Genomic DNA, 23008 nt, shown 5'->3' with positions numbered 1-23008 from the left:
CATGCTTACCATGCTCAATATAAATGATCATGTTCTAGCCAGAGGACGTTGTGGTGTTGCATTCAGTAAGTCTCGCTTATTCCCCACTCTTGATCACGAAATGCCCTGCAACCGACATGTCATGATCCCCGATGTCCCCGGTCGTGTCTCTAATTTTGTGGCGTCAGAGAGCAACTAGACATGAAGTTGAATTAGGACCTTGTTCGCTGATTTGGGGTTCAGCCCCGATGCGCGCCACGCCCGGGAACTACTGCTAGCGTTCGTGGAGTTCGGTCTTACATCTAGGGTGCTCATTAACGATGCAGCCAGGTAGTCGGTTCGGCGCTTATGTCCCCAAATTGGGATGCCTGGATTTCTGGCCGTAAACAAATCCCACCGCTCTCGCCATGGACTCCAAGACTTGCGCCGACTACGACACCGATCTGACCCGCATGCAGCATTGGCGGCGATTCCATTGCATTTCTTCCTACATAGATGCTGACCGCAGTAGTATCTGTTAGGCTAGAATGAGCCTTCATATGGCTTCATGGTGTGATCCCGGACGGTTGTATTCAAGGCCTTCGTAGATGGTCAATGATGGACATCTCAGCTCCCGGAGATGGGAATAAACCACCCCAGTACTATTGCCGAATCCTATATGAGTCAGACATGGCACCCCGGCGTGCCCGGCATTCGAGCTTGGTAGCTTTCTAAAGATAGATTGAATTCTGGCTTTCACCGCCATCGGCGGATCTTGCTGCCTGTTAGTGAATAATTACTCTCGTCCTTGAGGAATTCAATCGATGATCAAGGGTGACACATTTGGGACACGGCGTTTTGGATAATCCAGCATGCTCGCGAAGAAACTGAGACACGCAAGGCAGGAGTCTTTTTAGAGCCAAACAAACCTCATCATCTCCTCGAGAAAGCCGGGTGAACAATATTTTCATTCCATACTAGAGTGAACACACCAAATTGATCAGAACTTTGCATTTTGCTTGACGCAAATAAACTCCTTTATACCCCAAATCTAGATCCCGGATCCAGCAGAACTGCAGTCTCATCTTCCTTAGCATAAGGGGCGCTTTTCTTTGCCCGAAAGACGGTGTTGCATTGCATAGCCTCATGAAATCGCCGAATAGCTTTCTTCTCTCGAGTCCTTCGTCTTTCCGTGTATATCTCATAGTCACCCTGGTTCAGAGCAGCAAACAGGTACTTTGGATTGACACCAACTGCAATTGCTCCTTTTTGTCCAAAACCAAAGGAATTAAGTAGGAAGGCCTTGATATCTTCACCCCTCTCCAGAGTCTTGTTGGGGAACACGAGATACTCATATTTCTGGAACTCCGAATCAATGTTGTCTGCATTCCGATTCCCAGGTATCTTCTTGTCATGCATGGCTTGGATGCATCCATTTATCATCCAGGCTCCCGCAGCTGCCTTAGGGTGGCCAGTAAGGGCTTTTTGGCAAATGACAGGAACAACGTTTCCAGTCTTTCGACCCAGGTGCTTCAATTGCTCACTGATAACAGCTGCTTCGTTTGACTCGTTAGCTTTTGTCGAGGTGCCGTGAAATGATACCACGCCAATGTCATCGATGGTTAAGCCCCAGACAGCAAGTCCACCCCGTATAGGTGCGATACGTTGGTCATGTTTCCAAAACTGGTTCCCGTACAAGTCGAGAGCCTCTTTCTGGTCTCGGACAGCGTCGTTTTCGATGTCCTTGACGCGTTGCAGATAGTAGTGATCAATGGAGAAATCGATGGTTGATTCTTCCATGAGCTGGGCAACTTCCTCATCCAAGTAAGACAGCTGAAGCCCACGCATATCCTCGACCTGTTGCATTCGTGCATCCAGAGCTCTCCTGCGGTATTTCATGCTGATCAATGGGGAATCTAGCTTGGTATTGCTTTGTCTTGCTGCTCCCAGGATTCCACGTCCAGGGGCAGGTAGGGAACGACCAGCTTTATCCATTGTAGTGGATGACAAGGCGACAATACAATGGATAGGAAGGCCCATTTTCAGCGCGATAGTGGCAGTCGTGACCAGTTGAATCCCCGCGCCCTCGGACTCCACAAAGCCCTTACGGGTCGAAGTAGTCGGGCGGCTCATTTCTGCGGGATCGCGGCCGTTCATAGCATCTTGGCCAGGATCGACAGTAGCTTTCATGTTAGCAAACTCGATTGATGTCTCCTTGAGAAAATCATCACAGCCACCAACGACACAGAACTTTGCTTTTCCAGTCTGAATAAGATCACAGGCTGTGTCGATTGACTCGAGCGCAGTAGCACATGCGCCGACGGGTGTTCGATTAGGACCGGCTGCAGATAAGAGTAGCATGTTTATCCAGGCACTGGTTGAATTGATGAAGCACTCCGCAAGAGCATCCTTTGCAGGGTCCAGATCGATGAAGCGTTCATAGAAGATCTCGCGCATACTCGTTACGCCACCGAAGCCTGAGCCGACACATGTAGCTACTTCACTTACATGGAGATCTTTGTAGAGCTCAAAGGGATCAAGGATGCCGGCTGACTGGAAAGAATCGGCAGTAGCAACAAGAGCATATAGCGTGACTGGGTCGACTTGGTCGATCACATCTTGAGGGATTCCGTACGTCCTGGCATTCCACCCTGTTGGAATCTGGGCTGCGACAGTGTGGCTCCCTTCCAGCAGCTTTGGCACCACAATTCTAGCACCTTTTCTTAGAACCACCTTTGTTTGGCCCGTTATATTGTCGACAGTTATATGCACACTCTCTCCGTGTGCTTGCTTGAGCTGCGCTGCGACGTCCTTGGTGACTTCAATCGGGTCATAGTCTTTCGATACCTCAATTTCATGAAGAATTTCGCGTCCCTTCCAGCCTGAAGCGCCTCGTTTTTCTTCGGCGAAGCGGATGCCAATGTGCTCTTGGATGAATTTGCCGAACTTGACGGGGATCTCGTGGTCTTGGATTGGCTTGCCTGTGTCCTTTTCTACCCATCCTGAGAATGGGCGACCGTCTACTACACCATCGTAGCCCTTGATGAGACCCATCATCCATGCAAACTCTATGCAACACTCAGTTGAAAGGAGCGGACCGTGCAATTCCATTTCCCATCTTGTACGAGAGTTGCCACATGGACCCACCTCGGAGTAGCCAACAACGACCACGACTCGGTCGAGATCCACCATGTCCTTTAGCTGGTCGTTAAGGGGGGAGATATCAGAATCCCACTCCGGCAGCTCTGGGAAGGCGAACCGTATGTTTGCCGACAATTGGCGATGGCGTCCAATATTAGTAGCCGATGTTTCCAAGATATTCTCGAGCGCTAGAGCACGAGCCTCCTCACTCTTCTCGGAAATTACAGCCCGAATGTCTGCAGTAGCACGCTGGAGATCCACGAGCTCTCCCATACCTCCACTCAGGTCGGCGACCAGCGGACTGTCAATGCACAGCAATTTGACCTCTTCACTCAGCAGACATACGATATTGAATGCCATCTCCGCTTGAGAGTAGGTCCGCACACCAAGCTTCTCGATGCCTTCTGCGACCATATCATTGTCCGACATTAGTGAAGTACCGCGAGTCCAGCCAATGATTGCACCGCAAACGAGCAAGTAGTCTGCCCAATCTTCAGAGTGGAACTTTTCAAAAAGAGCTTCCAGGCCTAACTTAGACTCCGCGTAGAGACCATCACTTCCAAAAGAGCCGTGGTTAGGTGAAAGAGGAAGAATGACCTGGGCCGGCCTGGTCACCGTTCCACGAGTCATCTTGTGCTGCTTCACATTTCCAAGAAGACGTAATGTGTTGGTGAGCATGATGCGGTGGCCCAGCTCAGATCTGCCGTCGATATTGCTAATTGACCGTCCATTCTCCGAGATTGCAGCGAACGGTACAACGTAGTCTAGGTCCATGGCCAGTCCGTCCTTGCTGTATATGAAGTCCACAAGAGTGTCGACGTCGCGGATGCTAGCTTGATTGAAGGGAAGCAAAACCAGTCGTGATCCCTTCCCGCAATTGTCAGCATAAAGCTTTTGATAAAAGCGTGTGGTCTTTAGCGAATAGGAGCTGCTAGTGACGAGAACAACTCCCCCAGCATTGAGAAGCTGGGCAACGATGTGACAGCCGATTGAGCCTTCGCCGGCCCCGGTGACGAGTACCGTTTTTTCGGCAAAGGACAAACCAGTGGAGCCTTGAACTTGAAGTATCTCATGGAGCACTGAAGAAAGCTGCTCATCATACTGCCAGCTAGAAAGACTCCTCCGACCCAGTCTTGGCAGGCAATTGTCACCCTGATAGTTGCCGAGCCTAGGCTTTTCAGATACCACAATCTTGCCATCATTCAAGATCCTTGTGAATGGGGCCACGGAGGGACCAAGACGGCGAACGGTGGAAGGCAGTCCCACCGCGCTTTGGCATTCAGCCAACAGGGTCGACAGTCTAGAAGCAAGGCGCTCCTTGCTTGTGGTAGAGACCAGATAGTCGATCGTGGATACGATACGAGTATTCGACCGGTTCACGATTAAAGCTTTCAAGTGGTCTAGCTCGGTATCGCTTGCTTCCGAAGTCGCTGCCAGAGCTACATAGTACAATAGATCCTGCATCACCCAGTTCCACCATGAGCTGTATGTGCGGACTTTCAGGGGCGCGAACATTGGCTGGATACCAGACGCATAAAGCTCGCCATGCTCATCAGTCCAGGCATCCAGCTCTTTTTGCAAGTCAGATACCCGTTGCTGGAGTGTATCAATAGTGGCTTCAGATGCATGCATATCAAGCCCAAGCAGATTCGAGTAGAGGCGCAGCTGCTCCAACCATGCGGACTTTTGCTTGTTCTCCAGGAGTATCATGGTCTCAGAGCTGACCTTTGTCTCTGCAACTGAGACTGTGACTGAAAGCGAGTTGGTGTCTGGGAGGCTAAGACCATTCTTCTTTGCGTACAAATGACAGATACCGTCCAAGAACACTTTGGCCTCGCCATCGTCCTTGAGTCGGAATCCAGGCTGAGATGTTACGCTCCAGAGCAGAACGCTGTCTTGGCGTCCTGGCCCGAAACCCCATCTCTCCTTCAGGTGCTTGCGGACGGTTGCAGTTTGGAAAGCACTGGGCAATTTCTGGCCGACCAGCCTCTCCACCATTGATGTGGACTTCTTTCCCAAGGTTCCTGCAAAATTGCTTTGCACTGCTGCACATAGTCTGTCGAGTGGCATGTCCTCAGCGCCATCAGGGATCGCGTCAAACTCGGTGGCAAGATCTCCGATGATTTCATTCTGGAGTGTAGAGCGTCCGCCGGCCAGTGCTTTGATAGACATTGTCATTTCCACAGAATCCATGGGCTTTTTCAAGGAGGCTGCTACAATTGTGGAGATGATCTCAACGGAAGTAACAGGTGTATCTTGAATCGGCTCGATCGGGACATGTACGACCTGTGGGGCACTTGCAGTGGTGGTAATGGGCGTATCTATATGTTCTATGGTCGGGATGACGATGTTTTTGGGTTGCTCGGGGACGATGTCGGGTGTCGTGACATGTTGGTCATATGAGATGGCGTCGAGGTTCTGCTGAAAGCTCAAGAACTGACGCTGGGTATCTTGAGCGATATCCCGGTGGGCATACTTGAGGTCTACTGTTCTTTTCGCCATATTTGCCAAGGTGCTCGTAGGGCCAATTTCGATGAGACGCTCCGTACCTCGCGAGCCGAGAATGAGATCCTGGGTTCTGATCCATTGGACGGGAAAGCAAAATTGATATGCCAGAAGCTCAATGAGTACTGTCCTTGAAATTTCGTCTTCATTTCTGTGAGTGCTTGCCATGTTGCGAATTTGGTGAACTGCAGACCTGTGAAGAGTGGATTGGGATCGATGACAACGAGTCTAGCATCACCTTCTGGCAAGCGGGATCAAAAATGCTTGAAGTGCACCCACACTATACAATCAGCCGCTTGGTCCTTCAAACCAAAAATACCACACTGTAGGTTGGGACTAGTTTACGGCACGCGCTATTACATCGCTTGCATCGCCACATACATTATGGCGAGTCCTTGTCAGCACTCCACATCTCTGCATGTAGCTTATTTTTGGGTCATCTGAAACGGGCTCTACCCCCGGAGAAGGTGATTCCGTGTATATGGAGTTCACGCAATCAATAGTCATACCGATCGGTCAGCACTGCTCACCAAGCATGCCTTGTAGTCACATAGCGTACTTACTTGCGCTTACAGGGAAAGCCTGCATGTGTGAGTGGAGAGCTGCAGTAAACCTTGTATCAGCTGACATATGTCGTCCCTCTAGGATATATACACATCAACCAATAAGCGGTGAACTAATCTTCAAAACATTTTCCGGGAGCCTTCAAGTCCCTTAATTTCAGGTTCTTGCTCTTCAAATCGTTGTACACACATTTATCAGACAAACATGGTCTTCATGCACAGTATCTTGCGCGCCGTGCTACTTTGCACATTTTTTGGGTTTGCTTGCGTATGTTGTACAGACTATGCGTTATCAATACCGCGTCCTTGGGCTCCTATTGACATGGAACAGGCAATCATCTACTGCGTTCGACGGCTGTACTGGCACCCACTCTCCAAGTATCCTGGGCCCTTACTTGCCAGACTCACGGACCTTTATGCTGCCTATCATGCCTGGAAAGGTGATATCCATATTGACATGTGGAGGCAACATGAACGATATGGTTTGTCTCTCTTTTGCGTGGTTGTTGAGACCGAACTGAAAATCAGTCAGGCCCCATCATCCGCTACTCTCCAAACAAACTAAATTTCAATACTGCCGAAGCCCTGAAAGAAATCTACATAACTGGGGCAAAGAACTTCCAGAAAAGGTGAGAGCAGGGCACTTGATAACGCGGACAGTGCTGACCCTGTCATCTTTCTAGTCCCAACTACCGAGTTCTGAGGCATGGAGCTGCGAATACTTTGACCATGATTAACAAGGAAGAGCATGCTCGTCGCCGCCGAATCGTTTCACAGGGCCTGTCAGATGCAGCTGTTCGCTTCCACGAGCCGACACTGATGGCCCACATCCAGAAATGCTTCGCGCTACTGTCAGGCACAGATGAGCCGAAGAACGTGGCGAGCTGGTTCAACTACCTGTCGTTTGATATCATGGGCGATGTTGTGTTCGGTATGCAGTACAACCTGCTGGGGTCGACAGCTAATCGCGCCATACCTGATGCGATCGAACAGTCAGTAACAACATCTACCGACCGCGGGAATTTTGAACTGACCATATCAGATCCAACATTCGCGTTAGTGTGTTGTTGCAGAGCCCGGTACTCCCAAGAGTCGGTCGAATTGACCGCTGGATATTTCCTAAGGCGATTGAGGCTCGTGATCAGTTTTTAGGCTTTGTTCGAGGCTTGGTTGACAATGTCATGAAGCCTGAAGACACCCTCCAGGTCAAGACTGCAGTCGTATCAATACTGAAGGGAGCTCACGATCCTATCACTGGTCAAAAGCTAACCTCCAAGGAAATCCTCGCGGAAAGTACCACTTTATGTGTTGCTGGCTCAGACACGTCTTCGACTGCCATGTCTGCCACATTTTTCTATCTGGCGAATTCACCCCAAGTGTATCAACGCGTCCAAGAGGAAGTAAGATCGTTGTTTGACTCGGCAGAGGATATTCGCATTGGGCCAAAGTTGAGCAAGCTTGTTTACCTGCGAGCCTGCATTGAAGAAGCACTGCGGATGTCGCCCCCTACGGGAGCTTCGCTGTACCGGGAAGTGTTACGCGATGGTGCCACTGTCAATGGAGAATGGTTCCCTCCCACAGTGGAACTTGGTGTCCCCATCTATGCCATTCAGCACAATCCCGATTACTACCCATCTCCTTTCGAATTTCGCCCAGAAAGATGGCTGGAGAGTGAGGGTACCCCCAAAAAAAGCATCGAAGCGGCTCGAGCCGCATTTTGTCCCTTTTCCGTCGGCGCACGGAGCTGTGTCGGCAAACATATGGCCATGGTAGAGTTGACGCTCGCCGTCGCATATGCTGTCTACACCTTAGAATTCGAGTTTGATCCCGAAAAACAACAAGCAACGGACAAACGATGGGGTATCGAAGACGAGTTCAGGTTAAGAGACCACATCACGGCTTCGAAAGAGTAAGTTACAGCTCTATCAACTACATTTATGAGTGTTTTCTTACAAGTATTAGTGGCCCGCATCTTCGCTTCGAGCCGCGTACCATGCTGAAGGGGGTGCGGGCGTCAGAGCATGTGGATGTACTGCGACCCATGTTGCAGAGCCGTTCAGTGACTGTGTCGACCATGGAGACGCTGTGATTGAGATCTTTAGACTAGCTGCGGCTATAGAACACGATTGAATTCCCAAGTCTTTGTCAACCCCAATTTGTGTCTTATTGTGTTCTTAAAACTTTCGCGTGACTCAGATTTAGCTGGAGAAAGCTGTTGTCCTACGGGCATCCGATTTTTTCGGCGGGGTGTACGAGTTGCCGCGATTTGCCATGCGAGGCTTTTTGCGCAACTTTGATTACCGGCAATGCTGCACAGTCATACCTAGCCTGAAAATATCTGTATGGAGTAAATCGGATCTATCATACGTAATATTACATGCATGCATATTAGAGACACACGTGGGTCGCCTCGGTGGGACAAGGATTCCCGAATAGGCGGTGACCGCCGGCGCGGCCGGCCTAACCCACAGACACCTTCATGCACGTCTTGCGAATCTTACCATTCCACCATCTCGGTATCCATCTGACACTTCTAATCCTCCCCGATGCATTTTGTTTATTGCGCACCCCAATCGCTTCCGTGTGTTCGTGAGGCGTTGCGGCGGTCTGTGCTCCCAGTGGCCTTGCAGGGAGACCCTTACCATGCATGAAGGCCCTGGCACGGATGTCGCTCACATCAGCTCAAGAGGAACGTCTTCGCTTACGAGTAGAGGTAGTGTATAGTCACTGCAATACAGCTGGAAATTGTTTGTGGTAAGTTTAGAATACACAGCTTTGACATGATAGAGATTACTAGTCTGGCATACATGAAGACGAGACCTCATTCATTTTGAGACCTCATTTATTTCGATAGATCATCCATTCCGAGACCTCGTTCATTCCAAAATACACTACGACTCATACAGCATGGTCCACCAAGTTGAAATTGACCGCGAGCCAGAAATCACAAACTTCTGGACGCGATGGAAAGAGAGTGCCACACCATGTTACTTTCCTTCCTTAATTGATGGCAATGCTGCACGATCTGGCTGCTCGGAACAGTATGTTGGCCTGGACATTCTGAAGAGCCACCATCAAAGTCTTTCCAGCGAAGGAGCTCGTCTGGACATTATGACAACATGGAGCATAGTACTGCAGCTGTACACTGGAAATACTTCAATATCTTTTGGGTTGAGTAGCGGATCAGGCCTATCGAGGTTATGCCAGGCATCGGTCGACGGGGATGTTTCTGTGAAGACGATTCGGAGAAGGCTAGAAGAAGATATGCGCCAAAGTGAAGACTTCCAAGTACCGGAACTCATCAACGACACCATGATTATGGGAGCAGGCGGCGACCCTTTCTGCAATACAGCAATAATCTTTGATACCGCCTCTCCTGCGGAAGACGACGATGTAGCCGTGCGCCTTCATCTCCACGAACACACCCACTCTATTGAGGCGAAACTCGTCTTTTCACGAACATTTCTGGGAGAAGACGATGCAGCGGACATTGTCAACACATTCCAGCAGATTCTGGGTGAAGTCGCTTCCAAGCCAACAGCTCTCAATTCCGAGCTTCAACTTATTCATCCCATCAGCTCCAGGAAACTTTTCGAATGGAACTCCATGGTACCTTCCTCAGTCGATTTATGCGTGGGTGAGGTCTTCGAGGAGCAAGCCTACAATACCTCAACAAATATGGCCATCCACGCCAGTGATGAGAGTTTCACGTATGCGGAACTTGAGCGCGCATCACGAAAGCTAGCGATAGCATTGCAGGCAAAGTTTGTCGGTCCCGAAGACGTTGTGTTGCTATGTTTCCCAAAGTCCGCCTGGGCTGTTGTAGCTATGATGGCTGTGGTCAGAGCTGGCGCAACCATGCTGTTCTTTGATGTGTCTCACCCAATAGCTCGACTCCAAGAGATCCAAAACCAAGTACAGGCCAAAATCATGCTGACTGCACCTCAATACGCCGACATGTGGGACTGGTCAGGCACAGAAGTCATTCCTGTGAACTCCGCTTTGCTCGACCGCCTTGAGGATTACTCACTACTCACATCAACTGTCAAGCCGAATAACTCATTATACATTATCTACACTTCAGGGTAAGATAATTCAACCGCTACGCCTTCGAAATACGTACTAATTATTACCTTAGGTCCACCGGCAAACCCAAGGGCTGCTGCATTGAACATCGCCAGTTTCTTACCGGCGCATATGCCCAGCGAAAGGCCAGTGGAATGCTCGATACGGACCGCGTCTTGCAGTTAGCTAGCTTCTCCTTCGACGTCAGCTTGCTTGAGATCATGACTTCACTGATTACTGGTGCGTGTGTGTGTATCCCAGGAGACGCATCGCGTTCAAAGGGACCGGCTCACTGCATTCAGGAGTTTAACGTGACTTGGGCATTCCTGACACCGTCTTTGGTGAAGTTGATAATCCCTGAAACGGTTCCGACCCTGCGTTTCCTCGTCTTGGGTGGCGAAGCGCTGGGTAAAGGCGACGTGGAGACGTGGGCACCGACCCATGTCCAGCTTGCGAATGGCTACGGGCCATCAGAGTGCAGTGTAGCTGCCACAGCATTACCGAATCTTTCTCGAGATACAGATCCGAACAACATCGGATTTCCTCTTGGTGCTCTAATATGGATTGTTGATCCCGAAGATCATCGCCGATTAGTTCCGCCTGGATGTCCGGGGGAGCTCCTCGTTCATGGGCCTATCGTTGCGCGAGGGTATCACAAGGATCCAGAGCGTACTGATGCAGCTTTCATTGACGACGACTTTCCATGGCTACCAAAGGTCGAATCCGGAGAATCTGGAGAGGCTAGGCGAATGTATAAATCCGGAGACCTTGCCCGTTTCAATAGCAATGGTTCCATACACTTTTTAGGTAGGAAAGGGCTAGATTCCCAGGTTAAGTTGCGTGGCCTGAGAATTGAGCTGGGTGAAATCGAGCATCATATCGCCAAGCAGGAGGCCGTGAGACGAGCCGCCGTCCTGCTACCACGCCAGGGCGCATGCAAAGACCAGTTGACAGTTGTGCTATCACTGAGCACAGTCCATGAGTCGGAGTCGGAAAAAGGGATACGGCTTCTTGTTGGGTACCGTAACTACGTCGAACAGATAAAGCAAGATGTGTCTGTCCATCTGCCGACCTACATGGTCCCTTCGCTATGGGTCATCGCAAACTCCATTCCTTTATCAATATCAGGGAAGCTCAACCGGTCAGCCGTCACCCAGTTCATCAACGAAATGAACGACGAGATATACCAACTTGTCACCGGAGACGCTTCCATGGCCATCGCTCCGGCTAGCCCGATTGAGGAAACTCTCCAGCAGATTTGCGGTGAGATCCTTAAGGTGCCGACATCTAGGATTCGTCTTGACCGCTCGTTCATCCACAATGGTATGGACAGTATTCTTGGTATGCAATTGATATCGAGATTGAGATCTGAGGGCATTGTTGTGACAATGCAAGACATGCTCGCGGCCAAGTCATTATCGGAGCTGGCTGAGAAGGCACAGACTGGTCATGCTACCTCTATCAAGGATCACCCCGTCTCATACGATCTCGCGCGATTTGAGTCTGAAATTCTTCCCAGCCTTCATGTCGAAGAAAAAGACATTGAGGAGGTATATCCTCTCGGTTCGATGCAACAAGGTATCCTACTGAGCCAACAACGAGAGTCAGCCAGCTACGAGTTACGGGTCTTGTGTCGCGCAACGCTTCAACACGGACAAGAGAGCATCGACATAGACCGGCTCAAAGACGCATGGATTAGAGTCTCCAATCGACATGCATCATTGCGAACCATTTTTACTCCCAGCATTTCGGATGACTCGCCCTGCGACCAGCTTGTCTTGACCGATGTTGTCCCACACGTCAGTGTCATCTCGTGTCGCAACGAAGCCGAGACTCGTCAAGCTGTTCAACAATATCGCATCGCCAATGCCGACAAAGGCCAGAGACCAAGAGTTGATTTCGTCATATACATGACTGAAGAGAATTTATACTGTATGGCTGCAGTCGACCATGCATTGATTGACGGTGTCTCTGTACTGCTCATGTTCCGAGACCTCAGTGCTGCGTACTCTGGTGATCTGGATATCACACGCAGAACTAAATTCTCCCATTACGTTGGCTATGCGCAGCAACAAGACAAGTCTATCAGCATGTCATTTTGGATGCGGCACCTAAAGGATGTCTCCCCTTGCTACTTCCCGGTCCTCAATGATGACGCACACGGTTCAAATGAGTTGCATGAACTCACAGCATCGATCGAAAAAGGCCTCGAACTGCACGAGTTTTGCCGAAAGCACAACATCACCGTTGCCAGCCTTCTGCATTTAGCGTGGGCAATGACCTTAAGAGCTTACAGCGGTGCTGAAGACGTTTGTTTTGGATATCTTTCTGCTGGGCGAGATCTTCCAGTGCAGGATGTTGATGATGCTGTTGGTGCTTACATCAACATGCTAGTCTGCAGACTGGATTTCGGTGAGCTTGCTTCTAGCGATCTTCTACAACTTGTAGAGTCGGTACAGCAATCCTTCATAAACTCGATGCGTCACCAGCTCTGTTCGCTGGCTGAAATTCAGCATGAGTTGCAGCTTCGTGCTCCACTGTTTAATACCGTCCTGTCCTTACAAAGCGCCCTGGGAGAAGTAATTCAAGCGAGCGAGGAAAGCGTGGCTTTCGTGATCGTGGATGAAGTGGACTTGACAGAGTTCGACATCTCGGTCAACATCGCCGTCACTCGTGAAGATATCCACTTGAGCTTCCGCCATTACATATCCAAAATCAGTGACAAAATGGCAATCAACATCTCAGAAACCTTCCAAAACATGGTCCGGATAGTCGTTCAAGACCACGAAAAGCGAATTGACGAGGTCGAACTCCTCAGCGAAATTGATAAACGGCAAATCCTTTCATGGAACGAGAAAACTTGGGAAGATCATGGATCTTGTATACACGACGTCATCTCTGAGCAAGCAAGACGGAAGCCAACCGCGCTCGCCATAGACGCTCATGATGGCCGCCTGACTTATGCTGAGCTTGATTCGATCAGCTCTATCCTTGCAGCGTATCTCAGCGAGCTAGGGGTCGGTCCAGAGACTCTAGTCCCACTCTGCTTCAAGAAGTCCGTTTGGGTCCCTGTAGCACAAATAGCAGTTTTGAAAGCTGGGGGAGCCTGCGTATCGATGGATTTCACTCATCCTGAGAAGCGAAGAGGCGAGTTGCTACTGCAATGTGATGCAAAGATCGCGCTCACCTCTCCTGAGCATGTTCACCTCTTCGAAAATTTGGTTGGCAAAGCTCTCGCAATCAGCAAGTCTCTGATTGATGAATTAGTGGGGAAGCAACATACACTGCCGAAAACCTGGGCACAGCCTATACCAAGCAATCCTTGTTTTGTTGTGTTCACGAGTGGTTCAACTGGGAAACCAAAAGGAATCGTGCTCGAGCACCACGCACTGGCAAGCAGCAGTGCAGCGCACGGGCCTATCATGAAGTATAATCAACCTGGGGCGCGCATTCTTCAGTTTGCTTCATACACCTTCGACGTCAGTATTGGAGAGACATTCTCAGGTCTCCAGATGGGGGCAACAGTTTGCATCCCTGCCGAGGAAGAACGTCTGGACGATCTTGCAGGTGTCATCAACCGAATGAACATTAACATCGCCTACCTGACCCCATCGGTAGCGAGTCTACTGGATCCAGCAGATGTTCCTGGCCTCCGAGTACTTATCCTAGGAGGGGAGACTGTTCGAGCCGAGAACCTTGCAATCTGGGCAGACAAAGTACACCTGATCAATCTCTATGGGCCAGCAGAGACAAGTGTATACTCCACCGGACTCTCTCCCATCACTCTTGAACATGCTCCTGGAAACATTGGGTATGGCATTGGAGCGCGGATGTGGGTTACGGACGCTGGAAACCCAGACCGACTCTGCCATGTCGGTGAGCTCGGGGAGCTTCTCATTCAAGGGCCCATAGTAGCGCGCGGGTATCTGAACGATTTTGAAAAGACCTCCACAGTCTTCATACCGCCGCCTCGTTGGATGATTGAAGCGGAAATACAAGTATCCCCATCAGAAAGGATCTATCGGAGCGGCGATCTATGCCGATACAACTCCAATGGTACCCTTAATATCGTCGGCCGAAAAGACATGCAGATCAAGCTTCACGGGCAGCGTATTGAGATGGCGGAAGTCGAGTACAACATCCTACGATCCTACAGCATCGACAATGCCGTCGTCCTATACCCTCGAAGCGGTGCACTGAAGGAGCGACTGGTGGCGGTCATTTCTCTTCGCGGGTCATCTACCACTCCAGACAACGACAAAGCAATCCAGCTCATTGATCCTTCACAGAACCCCGCTGCAGCTGAGAAGTTATCAAACGGTAGATCATACCTAAGTCAACGCTTGCCAGGCTACATGATGCCTTCGGTATGGCTTTGCTTTGATATGCTACCATTGTCACGGAACGAAAAAACGGACCGGGTTCGTGTGCTGCAATATATGCAGGATTTGGCTGCCGCTCCAGAGGAAGCAACTGCTGCCTCTGAGGAGCATAATAAGATTGCACCTTCTTTGACGTCAAAAGAAACCACTATACAAGGTGTTGTCGCCGTCGTGCTTGGGCAGAGACAGTCAAATATCTCTCTGGATCAGAGCTTTGTAGGAATGTCTGGGGATTCCATTCAGGCTATGCAAGTCGCCGCGAGATGCAGAAAACTTGGGCTTTCTGTCACTGTCAAGGATGTACTCCTGAGCAAGTCGCTGAGAGACCTTGCGATGAACGCTCGCCCGATATCATCAGCATTAGTCAGAAAGATAGGCAGTGATGAGCCGTTCGCTTTGCTAGCGGATGCCACATTAGAGACGATCGACAACGATGTCAAGAACATCGGCTACTCAGGTTCAAATGACTTGGAGGACGCTTACCCAGCTAGTCCCATGCAACAAGGTCTACTCATTGCACAGGCCCAGGCAAGTGCAAACTACAGGTTCTTTGCGGTCTGTGAAGCAAGTGCACTTAAGACGGGCGTCAAAGTGTCAGTCGAAGGGCTGCGGGCGGCATGGCAACAAGTGGTCAATAAACATACCATCCTCCGGACCGTCTTTATCGAATCAAGCAACCCAGAGCTTGAGGCTTTTACTACTCTCTTCACTCAGACCGTGCTGAAAAAACACACTGCTAGAGAAGCAAAGGTTCAGGACTACCAGGCGCTCCTCAACTACCCTTGGACCAACCCCATCGACTATGAAGACGGTCTGCCACCGCACAGATTCACAGTCTATGAACGTACTGCAGATAACAAGGTATACTTCAACCTGGAGATCAGCCACACGTTGATCGATGGTGCTTCAATGGCCATCATCCTCAGAGATCTTGTTTCGGCCTACCAAAACGAAAGCGCGGGCCCTGCACCGCCTTACCGCACCTATATTTCAATGCTACTCGAGAACCAAAGCACTCAGATGGAGAGCTCGCTCACGTACTGGAGTCAGTATCTTGAAGGTGTTGAGCCTTGCATCATGCCCAAGCTCCTGCTTGACCAGACCGCACCGACCCAAAACACTTTAGAGAACGCGAGGATCACCTTTCCTTCTGAGACTGTGAAAAAGCTTCACGCGTTTTCTAAGGCGAAAGAAGTCACCATGAGCAGCATTCTGCAAATTGCTTGGGCCATTGTCGTTAGGAGTTACGGCAGCAATCCCGATGTTGTCTTCGGCTTCCTTGCGTCTGGCCGCGACGTCGCGATCGATGGTTTAGAGAACGCCATGGGCCCTTACATCAACATGCTCATCTGTCGCGTCGATGCAAAGTCGTCGAACAAAGACAGCATACTCACTACAATCCAAAAGGCACAGAGCGATTACCTGGAATCTTTGCCTCATCAGCATACTCCGTTGGGTCAAATCTATCATAGAGTTTTGAGAGCTTCTGCAGGGTCGCGCCTTTTCAACTCAGTCGTATCCATCCAAAGGCCTCTCTCAACGGAGGAAGATGGGAATGACATCAAGATTGAATGTGTACACGCATATGACCCGACAGAATATGACTGCAGTGTCAGTATCACAGCCAGTGAAGCAGCTGTTGAGGCAAACATCAGCTACATGTCGACGTATTACACAACTGAGCAAGCCATGCGGATCGGAAAGACATTCTCGAAAATCCTAAGTGATATACTGGAGGACCCAACGGCTCCACTGTCAAGCCTGGATTTCGTCACACCCGAAGACAAGCAGACCATATTGCGACGAAATAAGGATGGCGTCGTTCCTCCAGCAGTCCACGACCTCATCCACGCGCAGGTCGTTCGCCAAGCAGCAGAGCGCCCCGGCGCTCCGGCCATCGCGTCCTGGGACGGCTCATATTCATATGGAGAGTTAACTTCCATCGCAGGTCGTCTTGCTCACCATCTACGGGAAAATGGAGTTACAAATGAGCAGAAAGTACTTCTCGCTTTTGACAAGAGCAAATGGACCGTCGTATCAATGCTTGCAGTTCTCATGGCAGGAGGCACATATCTCTCCATTGACCCTTCCCATCCACCCCAGCATCACCGAAATATCATTGAACAAGCTGAGCCGACCTTACTCCTCACCGGCTCTAAGGTGTATGCTGAGACGCTCAAAGCCGTCATTGGATCTGTCACGATTGTAGACGAGACTCTATTGGCTCAATTGCCGGACCATTCCGAGCTCCTTTGTGAGACGGCCGTGCCGACAAGCGGAGCCTTCATTTGCACGACGAGTGGCAGTACCGGCCGGCCAAAAGCAATCACGATCACTCATAGCTCTTTCAGTTCAGTCATTGGATATAACCCTGAGATGGGCATCTCAAGCGACTCTCGAGTATTCCAATTCGCAAGCTATACCTTTGACACGTCCAACTCAGAGGTATGGGCAACGTTAATGCTGGGTGCATGTGTTTGTATTCCATCGGAGAGCGAGAGATTGAATGACACAGCCGGCGCGATCAATCGTCTCGGAGTCAATTGGTCGTTCTTCACGCCTTCTATGGCACGCTTGCTGACTCCCGCGGAGATTCCAGGCCTCAAGACACTATCTTTAGGTGGCGAGCTTGTTCGAGAGGATGTCTTCAATACATGGAAAGACCATGCACGGGTGACTAACAGCTACGGTCCGGCTGAATGCTCGGTATGGACTAGTATGGCGGACATAATAGATGGAAAACCGCCCGCCACGATCAATAAAGGGAATGGAGGCTACGGATCACTTCTATGGATAGCTGATGCTACTGATGTAACCAAGTTGGCTCCAATTGGAGTGATCGGAGAGCTACTGATTGAGGGCCCGATCCTTTCGCGTGGCTACCTTGATCCTCAAAAGACTACAGAGGCTTTCATTCCACCTCCGCCGTGGCGTGTGCAGGACAACCCGAACACTCGCCTCTACCGATCTGGAGACTTAGTCCGATACACTGAAGATGGTACTGTGGTGGCAGTTGGCAGACAAGATGGACAAGTGAAGCTTAATGGACAGCGAATCGAATGCTTTGAGATCGAGCGCCACGTCGCTTCGCATGACCTCGTTCGCTTTGCGGTTATATTCGTACCAAAGAAGGGCATATGTCAACGGAAACTTACGGCAGTTGTTGCTCTCCGGGACTTTTCTGAAAGGACTATGGCATCTGAGGAGCTGCGTCCAATTCCCGCTGAGCATGCCAAAGCCGCAGCTGAGCAGATCGAAGAAGTCAAGGAGCAGCTTCGAAGTCATGTGCCTGTATACATGGTACCAACATCATGGCTCATCGTGGAGTCAATGACATTGACGCCGTCGAAGAAGGTCGATCGCGTTTCTGTTGCTCGTTGGGTCGAGATGCTATCAAACCAAACATACACGCAAGCTTTGGATGCTACAGCACCTGCTGAACAAGGGACCAATTTGAGAAATGAGAACCTCAGTCCTGAGCTTAAGCTGATCCAGCGTGTGCTCGCCACTGTCTTCAATGAACCGCTAGACCAGATCGATTTGAATAAGTCTTTCTTGAATCTCGGAGGAGACTCGATCCAAGCCATTAGCACAGTCGTTCAGTGTCGAAAAGAAGGCCTGGGATTGACAGTCAAATCAATTATGCAGTGCAAGAATCTTCATGATCTTGCAGCAGCCGCGGAGAAATATGATGGATCCCAAAGCATGCAGCAAGCAGAGCTGTTTAACGTCCCCTTTGAGCTGTCGCCGATACAAAAGCTCTACTTCTCCGAAATCGCTAACTCGAGTCGGGAGCCGGCAAAAAATCATTTCAACCAGAGTTTCTTGCTTGCTGTGACTACCAAGCAGAGCTCAGATTGTGTTGCGCATGCTGTACGGCAGATTGTTGAGTACCACCCACTGCTACGAGCTCGATACTCTCTCAGAGAAGACGGAAGCTGGACGCAAATAATTCCGAAGCAGGTAGAAGGAAATTTCCACTTCGCAAGCCTTGTTGTCAACTCAGATGAAGAAGCCCACTCAATTGCTCGGAAGCAACAAGAACAGCACAATATTGAAACCGGACCTGTATTCGCTGCTGTGCTGCTGAACATTCAGACTACTGGCAAGCAGCTTCTATTCCTTACAGCTCACCACCTGGTCGTTGACCTAGTCTCTTGGCGAATCATTATTCGCCAGCTGGAGGATCTACTGGCGATCCAGGGATCACAGCTACCCGCCCCGAAGCCTTTCCCATTCCATTCTTGGATCAAAGCGCAGGCTGGACACAGCGTACAATCCTTAACCCCCAAAATTTCTCTCTTCCATGAAGTACCAGCAGCAGACTACAGCTACTGGGGCATGCAAGGGGAGCGAAACCTCCGGGCTGATATAGCGGAGATCGGATTCACATTAGATTGCGTGCAAACCGATGGACTTCTACGAAAGTGTCACTCAGCCATGAATACTGAAGCTTTAGACATTCTACTGGCGGCTGCCTTCTCCTCCTTTGCCGAAGCATTTGCTCGTGCACCACCAGCGATCTTCAACGAAGGCCATGGAAGAGAATCCTGGGATGGCTCTCGCATCGATGTTACGGAGACTGTTGGCTGGTTCACTACCATGTACCCTCTACACGTGTCACCTCTGGAGAAAAATCTCACAGGAACTGTTCAGCAATTGAAGGATCAGAGACGATCTTTGCCGCGCAAAGGCTGGTCTTACTTCAACTCAGCAGTTTCTAACCCGGCAGGTAGAGCCGCGTTTGCGCAGCACTGGCCAGTCGAGATCTTGTTCAACTATCTAGGCGTTTATCGGGGACAAGACCGCCAATCTCAGTCTGACGAAGATGGCAGTCTCTTGCAAATCATACCATTCAACCAAGGTGACTTTGGTCCCCAAGTCAACCGGTTCTCGCTGATCGATATCACCACATACATCCTTGAAGGGAAGACTTGCGTTTCGCTGACCTATAATCGCAAAATGAAACATATCGATGGGATTGAGCGCTGGGTGCAAATGTATCAACAGACACTCATCGATATGATCTGCGCACTCGAGCAGTCACCGCGGATCTTGACCCCAGGAGACTTCCCTCGGCTACAAAACGTATCGTACGCGAGCTTACAATCACTCCAGCAGCGTTTCGAGCCTTCCTTCACTCTTAGCAGAAATATCGAGGATATTTACGCCTGCTCTCCGATGCAGGAGGGAATTTTGCTCACACAAAGCCGGGTGGATGGCGTGTATCACATTGAAATGGTGTTCCAGGTATCTTCCGTTTCCGGTTCACCGATTGATGTGCAAAGACTGGTCAAGGCATGGCAAGTGGTGGTCGACCGACAAGCGGTGCTCAGGACCATCTTTGTGGGGGGTCTATCCGACCGTCCATACGACCAGCTCCTGCTCAAGGAATATTCTCCCCTGATCAAGTTGGTAACCTCGCCCAACGGAGTCGACGCAGTGAGGTTCTTGAATGCCCAAACGCAGGTATTCAGCCCAGACCAGCCCCCGCATTGTCTGACGGTCTTGAACAACACCGACACGGGCCTCACTCTCTGCAAACTTGAGATCAGCCATGCATTAGTAGATGGTACATCGATGTCCATCCTTGTCTCTGATTGGGCAGAGGCTTACCAGAACCCATCAAATACAAGTCAGGGTCCACTCTACAGCAATTATATTGGCTACATTCAGTCGCAGCCTCGAGCCGCTGCAATAGATTTCTGGAAGAGCCAATTAAGCGGCGTCAGGTCTTCTCATTTCCCAACTCTCACAGAGTCGAGTGTTGAACATGCAGAAATCCGGCCCCTTCGCCAGATCGAGGTCAAACTACCTGAAGCCTCCCGAGTACGCATCTTCTGCCAAGAGCACAACCTTACTCTGGCAAGTATCTTCAGGTTAGCATGGGCAAAAGTCCTCAGGGCCTTCACGGGAGACAATCAGGTTTGTTTCGGATACTTGGCCTCTGGCCGAGAAATCCCTGTCGAAGGGATCGAAGAAGCAGTCGGAGCATTCATCAACATGCTGATCTGCTCAATCGATTTCGATACGACCTCGCAGCAAACAGCGATCCAGTCCTTGGAGAAATTACAAGACGAATATCTGCAGTCTCTCCCATACCAGCACGTCAGCCTTGCGGAGATCCAACACGAACTTGGCCTGTCTTCTGGCCAAAAATTGTTCAATACCGTGCTCAGCTTCGAGAGACGACCACATCAGGACTTTTTCGCTGACGACTTACACATTCATTACGTCGATGGCGTGGGTCCGACAGAGTATCCAATTTCAGTCAGCATCTCTGACGACGGTGGCGACATCCATGTGCAGATGAGTTACTATGCCAACATTTTGTCGGATACACAGGCAGAGAGTGTCAGCAACGCCCTTTCAAATGTTATCACATCAATCCTGGAGATACCACAAGCTCCAGTCGCTCAATTAAAGATGGAAGACGACCAGGACCTAAGACACATATCCTCCTGGAACTCAGTCGTACCTGCAGCGGTTGATAGATCTGTTCACGCGGTCTTTCAAGAGTCGGTCAAGCGCGCTCCTGAAGCTGTTGCTATTGATTCATTCGACCTTAGAATTTCATACAGCGAGCTCGATTTCAAGAGTAGCATACTAGCAACTCAGCTTGTGCAACAGGGAGTAAAGGTTGGTGAATTTGTCCCCATCGCCTTTGAGAAGAGTGCTTGGGCCATTGTATCGATGCTTGGAATCATGAGGGCTGGAGCCGTTTATGTTCCTCTCGATATGGCTCATCCAGATGACCGCCTCAAAGCCATCATGTCGCAGCTTGGGCATGTTCGAGTGATCCTAGCATCACATACAAACACGCAGCGAATGCGGACTTTGGTGGACAGTGTCTTCACGGTTTCCCTGGAGAACTTTGTGGATACGCACCTGGCGCCATTCATACTACCCACTGTCGCATCTGAGCGGTCTGCTTACTGTCTATTCACTTCTGGTACCAGTGGTGTGCCCAAAGGTGTGGTCTTGAGCCACCGAGCAGTGAATAGTAGCACCTTCCATCACGGAGCACTCATTGGCTGCAACGACTCCACACGCATGTGCCAATTTGCTGCTTTCACGTTCGATGCTTGTGTCTTGGAGATTTTCACGACTCTTATGTATGGTGGAACTATCTGCCTTCCTTCAGAGGAAGAAAGGATGAGCGATCTTGTCGGCTTCATCAGCAGGAAACAAGTCAATACTGCCTTCATGACTCCGTCTGTTGTGCGCATACTCAAACCTGACGATATTCCTACGATGAAGACCTTGATACTGGGCGGTGAAGCCCTTGGGGCTGACAACATCGCCACTTGGGCAAGTCGACTTCGGTTGATGAACGGGTACGGCCCGACGGAGACCTGTGAGTAGATTTCCTTCATTCAGGAAGCGATACTAATTTAATACGCAGGCGTTTTCGCAGTAATGAAGACTTTCGAAAGTACGACGGACCGAAACGATGTTCTTGGCAAAGGAGTGGCCTCCCAGACTTGGATCGTAAATTTGGACGACCCTAACCAGCTTGCACCGTTGGGAGCCGTGGGGATGCTTCATCTTTCTGGACCAGCACTAGCAGACGGTTATCTGGGAGATGAGGCGAAAACGGAGGAAGTATTCTTGGAGAGCCCCAGCTTCAAGCCAGGCGAGAGAGCATACAACACCGGTGATCAAGCTCGCTACACAACTGACGGCTCAATCATATACCTTGGCCGAGCTGACCAGCAAACCAAACTTCGCGGACAGAGAATTGAGCTGGCCGAGATTGAGGCACATGCTTTGAAAAATCTGCCGGGCGCAAGCGGCGTCTGCGTAGACATCGTGCTACCAGGTGGCCTGCAAGACAAAGCTTGTCTTGCTGCTTTCTTCTGTGTCGACAAGAAAGATGAAAATCCTCCAGAGGAAGATCTGCTTCTGCCTGTAGTAGGAGGCCTTCAGGGTGACATTGTGCAGCTACAGAGAGCTCTAGAGGCTGTGCTGCCACCGTATGAAGTTCCGGCTTTATACATCCCCGTCAGCAAGATGCCAACGACTACTGCTGGAAAGCTTGACCGAAGGACACTCCGTGAGGCGATAGCCACCTTATCTCAAGAGGAGCTTCTGAGCATGTACTCACAGACGGAAAGCGCGAAAAAGCCGTTGACAACTGTAGCAGAGAAAACGCTTGCTCTCGCATGGGCTGAGGTCTTGAAATTACCAGTCTCCCGCATCGGACCGGATGACAATTTTTTCAGGCTGGGTGGTGATTCGATCTCGGCAATGGTACTATCCTCAAAGAGAGTGGCTACGGTATCAGACATCCTGCGACATCCCATTTTGTCAGACATGGCAGCTGTGTGCAGCAGCAAGTCGTCCAGTCACGAAAAAGGCGGCGGGGCAATCCCTCAGAGTCAGTTTTCTCTG

The 23008-nt window shown here is 50.3% G+C and overlaps 3 protein-coding genes across 3 annotated transcripts in view; 2 read left to right on the top strand and 1 right to left on the bottom strand.

The window, feature by feature from the left end:
* Window positions 1-996: 996 nt before the first annotated feature.
* SNOG_01107 (hypothetical protein) lies at window positions 997-5753 on the bottom strand (the record flags this gene model as incomplete). The annotated part of the gene is made up of 3 exons (XM_001791712.1): window positions 997-2609; window positions 2733-5541; window positions 5649-5753. The coding sequence occupies 3 exons, from the start codon at window positions 5751-5753 to the stop codon at window positions 997-999; spliced, it is 4527 nt and encodes a 1508-aa protein (XP_001791764.1).
* A 619-nt stretch (window positions 5754-6372) lies between these two features.
* Window positions 6373-8256, top strand: SNOG_01106 (hypothetical protein; the record flags this gene model as incomplete). The annotated part of the gene is made up of 6 exons (XM_001791711.1): window positions 6373-6435; window positions 6499-6649; window positions 6700-6796; window positions 6851-7159; window positions 7210-8076; window positions 8130-8256. The coding sequence occupies 6 exons, from the start codon at window positions 6373-6375 to the stop codon at window positions 8254-8256; spliced, it is 1614 nt and encodes a 537-aa protein (XP_001791763.1).
* A 1223-nt stretch (window positions 8257-9479) lies between these two features.
* SNOG_01105 (hypothetical protein) overlaps window positions 9480-23008 on the top strand; it is a gene marked incomplete at both ends in the record, with an annotated part of 18051 nt that continues 4522 nt past the window's right edge. The window contains 7 exons of the mRNA XM_001791710.1: window positions 9480-10252; window positions 10306-10472; window positions 10494-10714; window positions 11063-14599; window positions 14678-17330; window positions 17412-21971; window positions 22020-22885. Coding sequence (XP_001791762.1) covers window positions 9480-10252; window positions 10306-10472; window positions 10494-10714; window positions 11063-14599; window positions 14678-17330; window positions 17412-21971; window positions 22020-22885 — 12777 coding nt within the window. The remainder of the gene's footprint in view (window positions 10253-10305; window positions 10473-10493; window positions 10715-11062; window positions 14600-14677; window positions 17331-17411; window positions 21972-22019; window positions 22886-23008) is intronic.

Source organism: Parastagonospora nodorum, assembly GCF_000146915.1.
Source record: "Parastagonospora nodorum SN15 chromosome Unknown scaffold_1, whole genome shotgun sequence".
NCBI classification, from domain to species: domain Eukaryota; kingdom Fungi; phylum Ascomycota; class Dothideomycetes; order Pleosporales; family Phaeosphaeriaceae; genus Parastagonospora; species Parastagonospora nodorum.
This window is presented reverse-complemented; position numbering and strand designations above follow the sequence as displayed.